We start from the raw sequence: 13,631 nt of genomic DNA on the forward strand, positions 1-13,631 counted from the left end.
TCCACCCGCAACAACGACCCGTCCGGCTCTTACTCGGAGTTTAGCCGAGCTAGACCAAAATAGACTACTCGAGTATTACGAACTTAAAATGTTTTCTCACCTCGTAGGAGAGATGCCTTATTGAGTTCAACTCAAGTGAATAATCCCAACTCCTAAAGTTGGTATTTATAGGCAAAGACTCCTAAAAATTCCAATCATCTTTCCATGTGGGAGAAATGATATGGTGAGAAAAGTAAGCTATTAGTTTAATTCCAAATTAAATTAAATTAGCTATGCAATAGTCAAATGACAAGTGTCAACAGGTGGAAGGGAGTAGGTAAGGACCACAAACCCATCCTTGAAGGGCAAGCGTAAACTCACCAACCCTATGTGCATGGCACACTTGGTCAAATAAGGGATGACCAACCACATGCCTTTGGGCCTAAAGGCTCGGTTGGGCATGCTAGCATGCCGCAAGCCCACGCGAGCTAGCGGGCTGCTGCTAGGCCTGTTCGCGTGCTTGCGGGATGGTGCTAGCGCTGCTAGCATCGCCTTGCTCGCATGCTTGCGGGCTGGCGCTGCTAGCTCACATGCTTGCGGGCTGGCGCTGCTAGCTCGCTTGCTAGTCTTGCACACCTAGCCCTCGCTTGGCTAGGCCAACGCGAGGCTAGATCTTCGTGCTTTGACTTGTCATTTGACCTATTCTCTCGTCTCCTTGATTCGTAAAATCGACTCAACTTGCGACGCTCGGTTTCGACGCTCTAAACTCAAAATTCGACGTCTTTGTTCGTAATAACTCTATTGACTCATTCCTTTCGGATTAATTCGACGTTACGGATCGTTTATTTGCTTGGGTGTGACCCGAAGGGTTTAGTCAAGATTAAGATGTAATATTAATTATACATAATATTATTGATCGGAAGCGACCTCCAACTAGGCATTTTGATCAATTGACCTCATTGAATAATTAGCTTTCTAATAATTCCAAACCCTCTATCGGAATAATACACTTGTTCGAAGGACACCATTCCTATCAACATGATACTAGAAAGCATAGAGACATCCTAACATGATATTAGAAATTATAAAAACATCCTAACATGATACTAGAAATTAAAATAATATTCTAAACATGATTTCTATATCAAAAGAATATATAAGTAATCGAATTACTCGCTTTGATGTATCAGATCGTATCTTTTTCTATCAAAACAATACATGCGTTAGTAACTTCAAGAAAGGTTAAATCAAATATAAATTGAAATATAGATTTGGGACCAAACCCTCAGAACTATCAACCTTTCACGTCGATGTCGAAGGCAACTTTGAGAAGGGCTTGGAGTATTCAAGGCTTGTGAATAAGGTATGGTGTTTGTTTAGGAAAAGTATCAAGGATGTGTGTGTTCTTGAATGTGTCCGGATGTGTTTAGGCTATGGCTAGGCTAGAAATCAAGAGAGAGAGAGAGAGAGAGAGAGAGAGAGAGAGAGAATAAGCTTGAACTTAGAGAGGGATTATGATGATGATGGTTGGTAATCAAGCTTGTTGATGATTGAAAAAGGGTGAAACGACCTCTATTTATAGGGAAAACCGAGGGTCGAAAGATCAGAAAAGAGTCTGAATCCGACTCGGAGTAAAACAGGTTATATCACGACGCGATATTTCCAACGCGACGTGATATACCAACGTGACGCGATGTTGTTTAAGATAGAATCCGTACAGAATCCGACTTCCATTCAAATTGGGTTAATCGATTTTCCGTACGTATTCTAATTTTATCATAATTAAAATAATATTGAAAAACAAGTGTTTTATCCGATATAAAATCTACGTCTTTTGTCTTTTCAAAACAGGATAAATTAAATTAGAACCTTCTGGAGGTTTCTAGAAGTTAATGATAAAATCCTAATGGATTTAGGACTCAAAACAACCTTTTAGAGGATTCTAGAAGCTTGTGATAAATCCTAATTGGTTTAGGAATGAGGTTAAGATTAATGGACCCTCCACATGGTTATTGGGCCGCATGTAAAGCTCAGTTTGAGCTCAGTTTAGTATTTTGGTCATAACTTCTTCGTTATTACTCGGATTTGAGCTTATAATATATCATTGGAAAGCTCTTTTCAAGCCCTATCCAACTACACAATTATTAGACCCGGATTATAGACCAAAATAAACTGGTTTGGACGATTTATAAAGAGGACACGAAATGAATGATTTTAAGCACAAGAAATAAATGATTTTTGATTTAAAGACACGAAATGAATGATTTTGGATAAAAACATTGAAGGGAAGGATAGAAATGGTTAAAGCTAAAGGGAAATTCACGAGACTCTTTAACTCTTCACCTAACTCGATAATCAAAGGCGTGAAAGGTACTCATCATTGATTTTGGTTTTTGGGGAGACACAATCAGGTGTCTAAAATAATATATAGATTTAATCATGTAATATGTTGTTCACAATGTTTATGTTTATAAATTAATTTTTTTACTGTATAATTTTTACTAATATCTAATTAAAGATATTAATGGCAAAGTTTTGCCTCGACAAATGTACAAAGCTGCAAACCCAAATGTAGCATTTATTAAACAAAAAACCCAAAGGGACGGAGGTAGGGATTCGAGTCTGACTCCGTTGATATAGTCTGACTCCGAGTCGGAGGAAGGTCGTAGTCAGTCGGATCCTACTAAAAATCCAACTCCAATAAATGTTCGACTTCGATGGATCGGGGATTTAGGTGTGGGTTGTGGTGACAGTGGGTGACTGGGTGTGAGTTGTAAAGACCCAAATAGCCCAATTCCTCAAAGTATATTGAATAACCAGGAAAAAAGTTTTTGGAGTTCGGTGGATCGAAGTCGGACGCCAGATATTGAAGTCGGATCGGAGTCTGGAGTCGAAGTCGGAGTCAGAGTCAGATTCAGCCTCCAACTTCCTCTAAGGTCGAATTCGAATTTAGCATAATCCACTCTAAATCTGACCCGTTGCCATCGCCAGACAGGGGGAATACTAGTTTTTGTATTGAGACATTTGTTGCAAATAAAAAGTTTGGAGTTCTCCATGATATTTGTACTCCATAGTAGTTTCAATTCACCGAACCAAAAATATTCTTCTACCGTTTCTTTTTAGTTGACACGTTTCTTTAGTCACGTTTAAATGCACAAATTTAACCATTAATATGTTTAGTTACCGATAATGAAAAATTAATATTTTGAAAATATAATATCTAACATGACTATATTTTTCATTACTTATAAAGTACAAAATATGATCAAAGGAAATGTGCGTGAATAGTGCTAAAGTCAAAACGTGTCAACTAAAAAAACGGAGGTAGTATATACTTGTATTAAAAAAATAATAATAAAGTGGTACAACCAACCAAAGCCCATCCAGCGAAGAAAAGAAGACTCAGTGTCGACTTCGTGCGAAATATCATTCGCTCTTTATTCACACTTTCTCTCTCCTCTTTCCTTCTTACTCCATTGCTCTCTGTGAAACTGTGAATTTACACACAGAATTTCCAGAGATTAATTATTTTATAAATTCGAGATCGATCAATCAATCCTTGATTCAATCAATTCATTTATTATTTCCAACATTTCCCTTGATTGATTTCATTCCTTTGTCACAGATCTACAGAGTTCACTCTTAATTACTACGGAGTATTGCAGTTTGCACTTCACAAATTTTAAGGTTTGTTTTTGCTTACAATTCCTTTTGGTTTCTGGGTTCAACTGTATGGTATATTTATTATATTGTGCAATCATGAATTTTGTTTTGGGCTTTGTTAATTGATGATTTACCTTTTCTGGGTTTTTTTTTTTTGGAATTATTGTTTGTAATTTTAGTTGTATCAGTGATTTGTAGTGCAAAAATGTCAAAGATTTAAGCTTGTTTGATGTGGATTGTGCATTGTGATGATTATGTGCAAATGAGCGGTTTATTTTTGGAGTTTTTAATTGGTGATTTACTTTATCTGGGAAAGTTTCTGGTGATTTACTGAAGTAAGTTTGAGAATTGTTATTGGGGATTTGTGGAGCAAAAATTTGGAAAATTTGAACTTGTTTTTAATGGGCATTTGTCTTACTCTTTTGGAAGATCAAGGTTCAGTAGATTGATAGGGTTACTAAGTTTCGAGTTATATGATGCAACTCGGCTTAAAAATGGTTGATTTTGATGTTACATTACTCGAGGAGTATTGGGATGTTAATTATACGGTGATCCTTCTATTTGAGTGGTGGATGAAGATTTGATTGTTCTATTTCTAAATGTGTAGGCAAGAGTTGGATTGGGTTATATGTAATCTGGATCTTAACTTCCGAAGTACTTTTTTGTTCAATGGGCTGTAAAGAAACTCAAGTGTCTAGTCGCACCAAAAAAGGTGAAAAAAGCTTTAGCCATGGGCCTCTTAAAGGAAAATCGTTGCTGAATACATATCGAGAATTTTATACATCTTGTCAAATCTAGTTAGGATGACTTGATCATTTATCTTTCAACCATGGCCTCTTCTAGGTATGTTAATGGGAGGTGGAGAGTTTAACTGGCTTTGGGAATTTTACTTTGGGCTTGAGTTGGAATGACGGTTGATGAGAGAGTTATTTTACGCAGCCTATGTTGTGATGCACCTTACTGGTAACTTTGTAACATAGATCCTTTGCTGTCTCATGATAATTATGTTGGTGCAAGGTGAAACTGTATTAAATTACATAAATAAGACTTTTAGTGTGGTATATAATCACTAGACTCAGTCGTTCGTTTGTCATTCTTCAATTTTTCCTTTTAAAATATTGGACATCTACTTTATACACATATTGCTGTTGAACATGGATCCTGACTTCTGTATTGGCTGGCTGTTTATAGCTACTTAGAGACAAAATATTTAGTCTTGAACAATGAACTAATTTAACTGAGACATTTTTTTAAAAAGTTGTTGGATTCACTTTTAATGTATAAATTTCGGAAATATACTTTTTAAATTTTACCTTTTTTTTTTTCCTTTATTTGGCATTTTGTCTTTATGTTGAGTTGTAATATCACCACTTTGTTTTTAAATTAGATTGAGAAGGTCTAACACACTGTCTATTCCTTTTAGTTCTTTAAATTGTTCTTATCTGTTGACTGTCAATGTCAACAACCCCCACTTTGGATTCCACTTGTGGCGAGTCTGAGATCTTTGCAACCCTTCCTTTAGCTACCCATATCTGATAGTCATAGAGAGGTTTATGAATGCCCATACATTATCACACATTCAAAAAAGAAGGGACTATCTAGTAAACGAGCAGTACTAACACTAATAGTAAGAGTAGTATGCTAGTAGTTAAGATTTTTGATATTGTAGAAAGAATAGTTCGGTGATGCTACTATTGGTAGTCTATTATATGCCACTTTCCAATTTTAATATGTATTTTGCTCTTTGCAGAGATGTTGTGGTAAAGCATAAGGACTTGCTTCTGTACTAGAAATGGTGTGTATCGTATAACTAAAGTCAAAGACTGAGCATTTGTTTTGTTCAAGAATTAAGAAGAAATGGCTCCAAGTTCCAAGGCAGAGAAGAAAGCAGCTGTTGATGCATCTGCTTGGATGTTCAATGTTGTCACATCAGTGGGAATTATTATTGTCAATAAAGCTCTGATGGCCACTTATGGGTTTAGTTTTGGTAACTATCCTTAAGCGTAATATTTTGCTCTACAATATTACTCATTACTTGTATCATTAATTTATAAGTACAATTCTTGGAAACAAAATCATAATTGATCACAGATGAGGTTTAAAATCCACTTTGTTGCACAATGCTTGACTAGTTTGCAGGGCAGTCACCATTTGACACTGTATCCATGTTAAACACAGACATTATCTATGCAAATTTATGTTCAAGAATAATTACTTTATATATCCCCTTTAGGCTCTATGATGTTTTACTTCTTCCACGCCATGCTCCATTGCTCCCTTGCTATTGGATTCCTTGTCCATCAGTCTTACTAATAGTTTATGGACTGAAAGGTTGCTGTCATTAGAAGGAAAATGGAAAGTAATGAATTATCCATGCTCCCTTCAGTCCTTCACTTTACCTTTAAAAGGGTTGGTGATGGAAAAGGCAGAGAAGTTGGGAACAGAAATTGCAAAGCATGAATTTAGACCTTAATAATATGGCATTTATTATGGGCTAGCGCCTGACAATTTCATAATGTGTTCCAATGTATTTTTCAGGTTTTAGATAAGTTTGATCTTCCACATACTTCATATGACATTCTTGCTAAATTTCTTTTTAATGTTTGAGATTTAATCATTAGTCTGAAAGATTAAATTTTTCATTTAATGTTGCAGCTACTACATTGACGGGATTGCACTTTACTGCCACAACTATAATGACACTCGTTCTCAGATGGCTTGGATATATTCAACCCTCTCATTTGCCACTGCCAGATCTGCTGAGATTTGTTTTATTTGCTAATTTTTCCATTGTGGGCATGAATGTTAGTCTTATGTGGAACTCAGTAGGATTTTATCAGGTGAAATTTTGTTGCTCTTAGTTTTGTCTTGCTTATAAAGCTGTTGTTGTCAGTTTCTGTAACTGTTATGCCATTTCTAAGAAGGAACTTTTACCTTTTCTCAGATTGCTAAATTGAGTATGATTCCTGTATCCTGCCTGTTGGAGATTGTGCTCGATAAAGTTCGATACTCCAGAGATACGAAGCTCAGCATAGGACTTGTTCTTGTAGGTGTTGGTGTATGCACAGTTACTGATGTCAGTGTAAATACCAAAGGTTTTATTGCTGCTTTGGTTGCAGTTTGGAGCACTTCTCTGCAGCAATATGTAAGTTTTTGGGTTCTTATATATTTTCCAGTAAGCTCTACTTTAAGATTACATGAAGGAAAAGGGATTTGATAGATATTTACTTTATTACCACTGTAATTCTTGTACTTGTTTTATTGTGTGTGTTGCATCTAATTGATATTTATGTCTTAGGCAGCCTTTTCAGCATTCCTTTATGCAGAATTTAGGAAATGATTGCTTATCTTAGAATTTAGACGTTTTTGTGTACATTAGAGGGATTTAGGTAGAACAAGAATGATGAAGAAAGCCTCTTAGTGTTAGAATGAAATGTAATTAGATATCTCAGTAGGTGGCACTCTGTTTTAACTAGCTCATTTGGTGTTCATTGACACAAGCCCTGTTTTTTTGATTCAACGCCCCCTCTGTTGATGCCTTGTCATGTTTTAATATTGGACTTTTGTACAATTTTTTTGATCCATTAGAATACCTTATACCTTAATGTATTATGACATGCAAATCAAAAACAAAAGATATTGACCGGCATTGCTATCTATGCTTGTGAGAACCTTTTAGTTCCCATACTTTGTAAATGTTGAAAATTTCATTTTCATAGGTAGCTAGCTATGGATAATAGAAAATCTTTTGCATTTTAGATGAACATAAGTGATGTTTGATTGATATGGAAAACAGGAAAAGTTTTAGGAGGAGGGAATTAAAGAACTACTAGTCAGCCAAAGTGAGGGTTTAAGGGGAGATTGACTTTAATTAGGGCAACAGAAATAGAGTAAAGGGGAGCATTAATGATGAGAGGTGCATTCATACCAGTATACCACCATACCCCCTTATTATGGTTGTTAAATTCAAGATTATCTTATGGATTATAGTCTTAGAGGGATTACTCTCCGAATGGTAAGCAGCTAGAATCGAGGGATACAACCTATGATCTTGGTTTTTTTACCCCACCTATTAATAATGGATGTTTAAATTTTGACTTGAATATTGACATTGGTGTCTGTATATTCGAGATGGGTCTATTGTTATTTGCATAATTGTGTGTAGGTTTTATTTTTGTTTTAAAGGTTTTTTGATGAAGTTTGGGATCTCTTTCTCCCCTCCTCAGTCCTCCCTAGGTCCTAGCACTCTCTCAATGATTATGCTTGTACAGTAAGTGGTAAAGGAAGCAAAAAATTTGGTGGATAGGGTTTTATGTGTGCCCTTGCTGTCAAAAACGCAAGATTGAGGTCCCACTAATTTATGATGACAGACTTATAATGTCCAAGAAGTTAATGCTTCTTCCGTTCTTTATTAATCGCAACGTTACACTTATAACATTTGTATCTTAAATTATACATTAGTAAAAAATATAAAAGTTGATATTTTGAAAGTATTTCGCATATTTCAAGACAAATCTAAGAAGATCCTACATGACTATATTTTTCCAACATATAAATCACAAAAAATGATAAAAATGTAGTGTGTGACTAGTGTAAAATTCTAGACACTGCAATAAAAAAAGAATAGAGGAAGTACACATGTATCCTGAATTTGATGCATTTTAATTTTTTATTAGGGAAAAATAAGTGGAATGTTACAAGTTGGGAGAGGGGGAAATTCTCTAACACCCCCCCCCCCCCCCGTCTAGTCCCTTTATCCATCCTATTAAGTATAGATCATTCTTGAAATCTTACAATTTAAAGATTGCACTTGTGTTCATGTATGCACTTAATCACACATCTTTGCATCTGGTAAGGAAGTGGAAGGATGTATAATGGAGAATTTAAAAGAAGGGCCAAAGATGACTTGGATAGAGAGAGAGTTAAGTATAATAAAATAAAGTGGGTTTGCAAGAGCATGTAGCACTATATAGAGCAGATGAAGGAAGAGGATATGTGTGGATGACCACTAGATGAACTCATAGTTCTTGAAGCTCACTCCATTGGGACTAAGGCTTTGGTTTTATGTTTCCCTTTTTTGGTTTTATGTTTCTCTTTTTTTTCTCTTCTGATCCTTGTCCTTGGCGTCAAACCTCAAGTTCCAAGTTACATAGCATATTAATGATCTCTAGAGTAAATATTTTACAAATATAACTGAAGCAAATTAGGTTCTCAGCTTTTACTTTTTAATTCTGAGTAAAGTGAGTATGATTGGAAGATTTTGCTAAATCAGAATCTAGCACTGTCTGTCCCATTCTTTCCCCCTATTTTATGTAGCGTTTCTTCTTATTTATCTAACAAATTTTCAATGATGAAAAAATGGAGGATAAGTTTCAATGCTGATCTCATGTGAGTCCTGTCATACGATACATCATATCTTCTTTTGTTTTGGTGTATCAATGCCAGTTGATTATAACTTTAGAATGCTTTCTTCTTCTTGATTGAATTACTTCAGCTCAAAAAAAAAAAAAAAAAAAAACTAATTACCATTCTGGTATAGTGGTTTTAGCCTTTTATTCCCCTCGAAGAACTGAAGTCACTATGTGTTCATTGCCATAAATTAAAGAGAGGAGGTTTTCCATCTGAAATGAGACAGTTTTAAGAGTTTCAGTAGGATTGTTGAAAGCTATGGATGTGCGCCCCCCTCTCCTTGGCCCTTTACCTCTGGAATAACATTTAGCCTTTTCCTTTCACCTCCCTCTACTTTACTCATCTGCAGATCTGCTATGACATCAAGATTCAGCACCCTCCGCACATTGACCCTATAAAATGTGACCATCTTTGACCCAACCCGCAACCGACCCTGACCCAACCCGCACAATAACCAGGTCTAGTTTCAACAATTCAACCTATATTGTAGATATTTTTCTGTTAAAGAGTTTGGACATGTATGATAGTCTACACTAATCTTTTGCCAGTCCGCAAGTATAAACTAGGTGAGTGTTCTCTAATGAGGGAAAATATTACATGGTTTGTTCATCTCTTCTTGTTTTTCATGCATCAGCTTATTCTTTATATTTGTAAGTTGGTAACATATTTTTGGTAGAAATGAAGTGGAACTTGGAACTTTGAATATATTAACTGGTTGCAAATAAGATTGGGCCCTCTCCCCACTTTCCATCTCGAGGCAATTAAAGGAGGAAAACAATAAGAGGAAACACTTCTAGCTGAACTAGGTGTTTGATACCCATTGAAATGTGCTTAAAATCTTTGTGCCCCCCTTACGATTTCTGGTTGCTGCAGCATAGTGGTTGTGAGCTTATAAATTGTTTTGCTTTGTCTGATTATTATTGTCTTATGTTGCAGTATGTACATCATCTTCAAAAGAAGTATTCGCTGAGTTCTTTCAATCTGCTTGGTCATACTGCACCAGTACAGGCTGGATCCCTGCTTTTACTGGGTCCATTCGTTGACTATTGGTTGACAAATAAGAGAATTGATGCGTTCAACTACACTTTACCATCTGTGGTATGGATAATAATCCCTTTATAGTCCAGTCATGGCTCCCTTTTTGGTTTGAAACTTGCTCGGTGCCTTGATTTTCTATATGCAGTGTCCACTGTTGGTGTGTTTGACTTGAACCTACAGCTTTCGAGTGTGAGATACAGTTGATTTTTCTCCCCTTCTGGGCATACTTTGCTTGTCTTTGAATAACTGAAGAAAAGTTGAAGCCCAAAGCATGCCTTGTTTTTAATTTTGAATGTCATTAGTATTAGACCTGATAGTTTGACCCGCACATGATTACCAAATTTTGAAAACATTATACGTGATATTGATTTGTTATTTGTAATTAAGTAATTGACATTTGACCCAAACTGATCCAAAACTGAACTAATTGACTTATCACCTGATTATGACCATAATCTGATGTGTTTGATCAATATGTTTGCCACCACTAATTTGTACCTAGCTTGTCGATTTGGTTATTTTACAATCACAATTGTCTCTCTGAATAAAGATGATGAGAAGCCATGTTGCTAGTTTGGTTACTCTACATAATTTAATATGTTTCTCTGGCTAATGATTTTCTCCTTTGTCTTCGCAGGTCTTTATAACTCTCTCATGCACAATTGCTATTGGGACCAACCTTAGCCAATTTATCTGCATTGGCAGATTCACAGCTGTATCTTTCCAAGTTCTCGGCCACATGAAGACAATCCTTGTCTTGATTCTTGGCTTCATCTTCTTTGGAAAAGAGGGTCTGAATTTACATGTGGTCGTGGGTATGATCATAGCTGTAGCAGGGATGATCTGGTATGGCAATGCCTCCTCAAAACCTGGTGGTAAAGAACGTCGAAGTCTTTCGTTGCCTAAGCAGCAAAAGAGTGGAACCGATTCTACGGAACTTGATGGAAAGGTCTAACCATTTTTTTCCCTTTTAGCCACCATACTCACAGTGGAACAATTACATGAGACGAACTTCAAGGATTCTTAATGATATACTTCGTATATGATATGAGATATAGATTTCAAGTAGACCTTAAAATTGCCCTGTGATTAGATTTTTCTTAGCAGATTTACACCCTTTGTTTTATTTTTGCTTTTGTAGTTTCATTATCACATATTTAAATGATTTTATTTCGAATTACAGTGTCAGTTTAAGAGAACAGATTAATTGATTGTTGTCGTAATTTATTATAATACCAGTTATTCTTTTACATCTCTTTGTGCCAGTCTTTGCTTTTTATATGAGTGACTGTTTCATACTTTCATCTCTGTTTTATAATGTTTCTAAACTCAAAGCGAAGAAATTTCATAGTATCATGTGTCACCCCTTTCATAAGCGTTTAAAGTTATGTTCGTGAACATGCTTCTTTTTAAGAACTCGAAAATTTTGTTTATTGCGGAGTAGGCATTATTGACTTGTCCACAATTATTATTTATTAGTATTGATTAGTTATTGATTTAAGGATTGATTCTTATTCTGAATTTTGAGATATACAAAGTTCACAAGTTCAAAGATAGTTATAAGAAAGTTCATTTATAAGAAAAGCTTGTGTATGATGATGAACTTGAATCGATTAATAAACGAGCCGTTTATGAACCTCCTACATAGCTACATGAAATGAGCATGCGTATGTTAAATGAACATGAACAAAGTAACGTAGAGATGTTGAACCTTTGTAAATCTACGAACTCAATTAGCAGTATATACACAGTTTAATAATCCCCTATCACAGGGAAGGATTATTAAAATCTAGAAGTCTCCCTATCAAAAAAAAAAAAAAAAGAAAAAATACAAACTACAAAATAAGACTTAAAAAAGAAAAAAAAAAAAAAAAGCTTCTCAAGGAAGCTAATACAACGCTAATTACTAGCAGTATATATGAAGTTCCATGGAACAAACAATCTATAGCCCTGCCTCCTCTTTCTCTCTGAGAGTTCTCCATTGAAGCGCACTGAACATCGCAGTTGACGTTCTCCGTTATTAGAAACTAATTGAGGTAAGTTCGTTGTTGTACGTAATCTGTTACGAATGTGTGGAGAAAACATCAAAGTATATATTGTTGGATAACTATGCTTGCATGAACTCATGAAGATTATCAAAGATGATACCCAGCGATTATGTTTCTAGAAATTTGATAATTGAATCACATATACCAATAATTATGTGATGATTGAATCAAATTTGGTTCCTAATGCATTGCTCAACCCTTTTAATGTTAGGATTGAACTATGAAATTATATTTGAGCCGAATCATTGGTGTTGTCTTCATATGATTGTATTAATACTGGAGTATTAGTTAGCCCTTTTTCAATTAAGAGTATGTTGTATGATTGAGTTTGTGGGTTGATAATTGAATCAAACTTAGTTGCTAATGTATTGCACAACCCTTAATGTTAATACCGGATTTTATTTGGAAAAGACTACGTACTACGCCGACTGACTGGATGTTCTGTGTTTCTTTCAGTAGCAGGTTTTTCAAGATTCAGGATGTCAGCCTCAGCCTTAGCCGACCTTTCTATATCTCCCGATTCTGATTCTTATTGTGATTCTGATTCTGGTGGTGATTTTGATGAAGGTTGTATCTACAAAACCAATGATGGCATTGTTGTGTATCCCCGCTCTGATATTCCTAAGAAAGACTTTGATTTCATCGACGTACCCATGTATTCACGCAATGAAACTGCCACTTATGCTTTCAATGATAGATATTATACTGTTCCTTGGTGCGGCCCTAATTCCCAGCCACTGAAGCCGGAACAGCTTAAAGAGATGAAATCTGATGCACAGTTCATTTTGCTCACTGATTCCGCTGAAACTTTTGCCAACCTTTTTTTCAGTAGTTGCCATATTGAACACAAATTTTTCTTGGTCAAGGGCACTGCAGATGAGTGCACGTTACTTTCTCAGGCTGCTCAAGAGGGAGTGGCGCGTTCCAATTCTTGCCTTGGTGGACTATGAACCTATTTCCCTTAAGCTTCTCTCCTTCTATGAAACGTGGATACCTAAGGGGATGTCGTGGTGTTTTTCTGGTGTCGAACTCGACATTAAGTGGTTGGGGATTAGACACGTTCACTTGGAGTCTGCTGAGGACCCTCTCAATGTTGAAGTGATTAAGTCTCGTACCTTTGTAGATATGGATGACGAGGATTTAGCTATTGCTAAGAGTCTCTTGAACGACAGCTTTGTGAACAAGTCTGAGGAGAGAGTCGCCGAGGTGAAAAGAATGATAGACCACAAATTGATAACCATATTGATCGCGCTTCATGTGGATTTTGTTGTGAAGGAGTACCTTCCTGCTCTTATTAACAACCAGAGGTGGATATAGCACATAGCATGCTTGTGTCTGAAGCTGTTTGTGTCAGTAGTATGTGCTACATTCTGACACTCACTCTATGCTATTGTTAAATAATTATGGTTTATTTTTATGAAATATGAATAAATCATGAAGTGAACTCTCTTAATTGGCTCTAAACTAAAGTAGCTTTCTTCTTTTTAGGTTTGT

General features: G+C 35.9%; 1 protein-coding gene across 1 annotated transcript; it reads left to right on the forward strand.

The window, feature by feature from the left end:
• Positions 1–3,382: 3,382 nt before the first annotated feature.
• Positions 3,383–11,341, forward strand: LOC145581537 (UDP-rhamnose/UDP-galactose transporter 6-like). Its single transcript, XM_081638541.1, has 7 exons — positions 3,383–3,395; positions 3,605–3,666; positions 5,393–5,629; positions 6,298–6,482; positions 6,587–6,787; positions 9,988–10,149; positions 10,727–11,341. The coding sequence occupies exons 3-7, from the start codon at positions 5,500–5,502 to the stop codon at positions 11,042–11,044; spliced, it is 996 nt and encodes a 331-aa protein (XP_081494667.1). The 5' UTR covers positions 3,383–3,395; positions 3,605–3,666; positions 5,393–5,499; the 3' UTR covers positions 11,045–11,341.
• Positions 11,342–13,631: the final 2,290 nt, after the last annotated feature.

This window comes from Chenopodium album, chromosome 15, assembly GCF_948465745.1.
Source record: "Chenopodium album chromosome 15, dcCheAlbu1.1, whole genome shotgun sequence".
NCBI classification, from domain to species: domain Eukaryota; kingdom Viridiplantae; phylum Streptophyta; class Magnoliopsida; order Caryophyllales; family Amaranthaceae; genus Chenopodium; species Chenopodium album.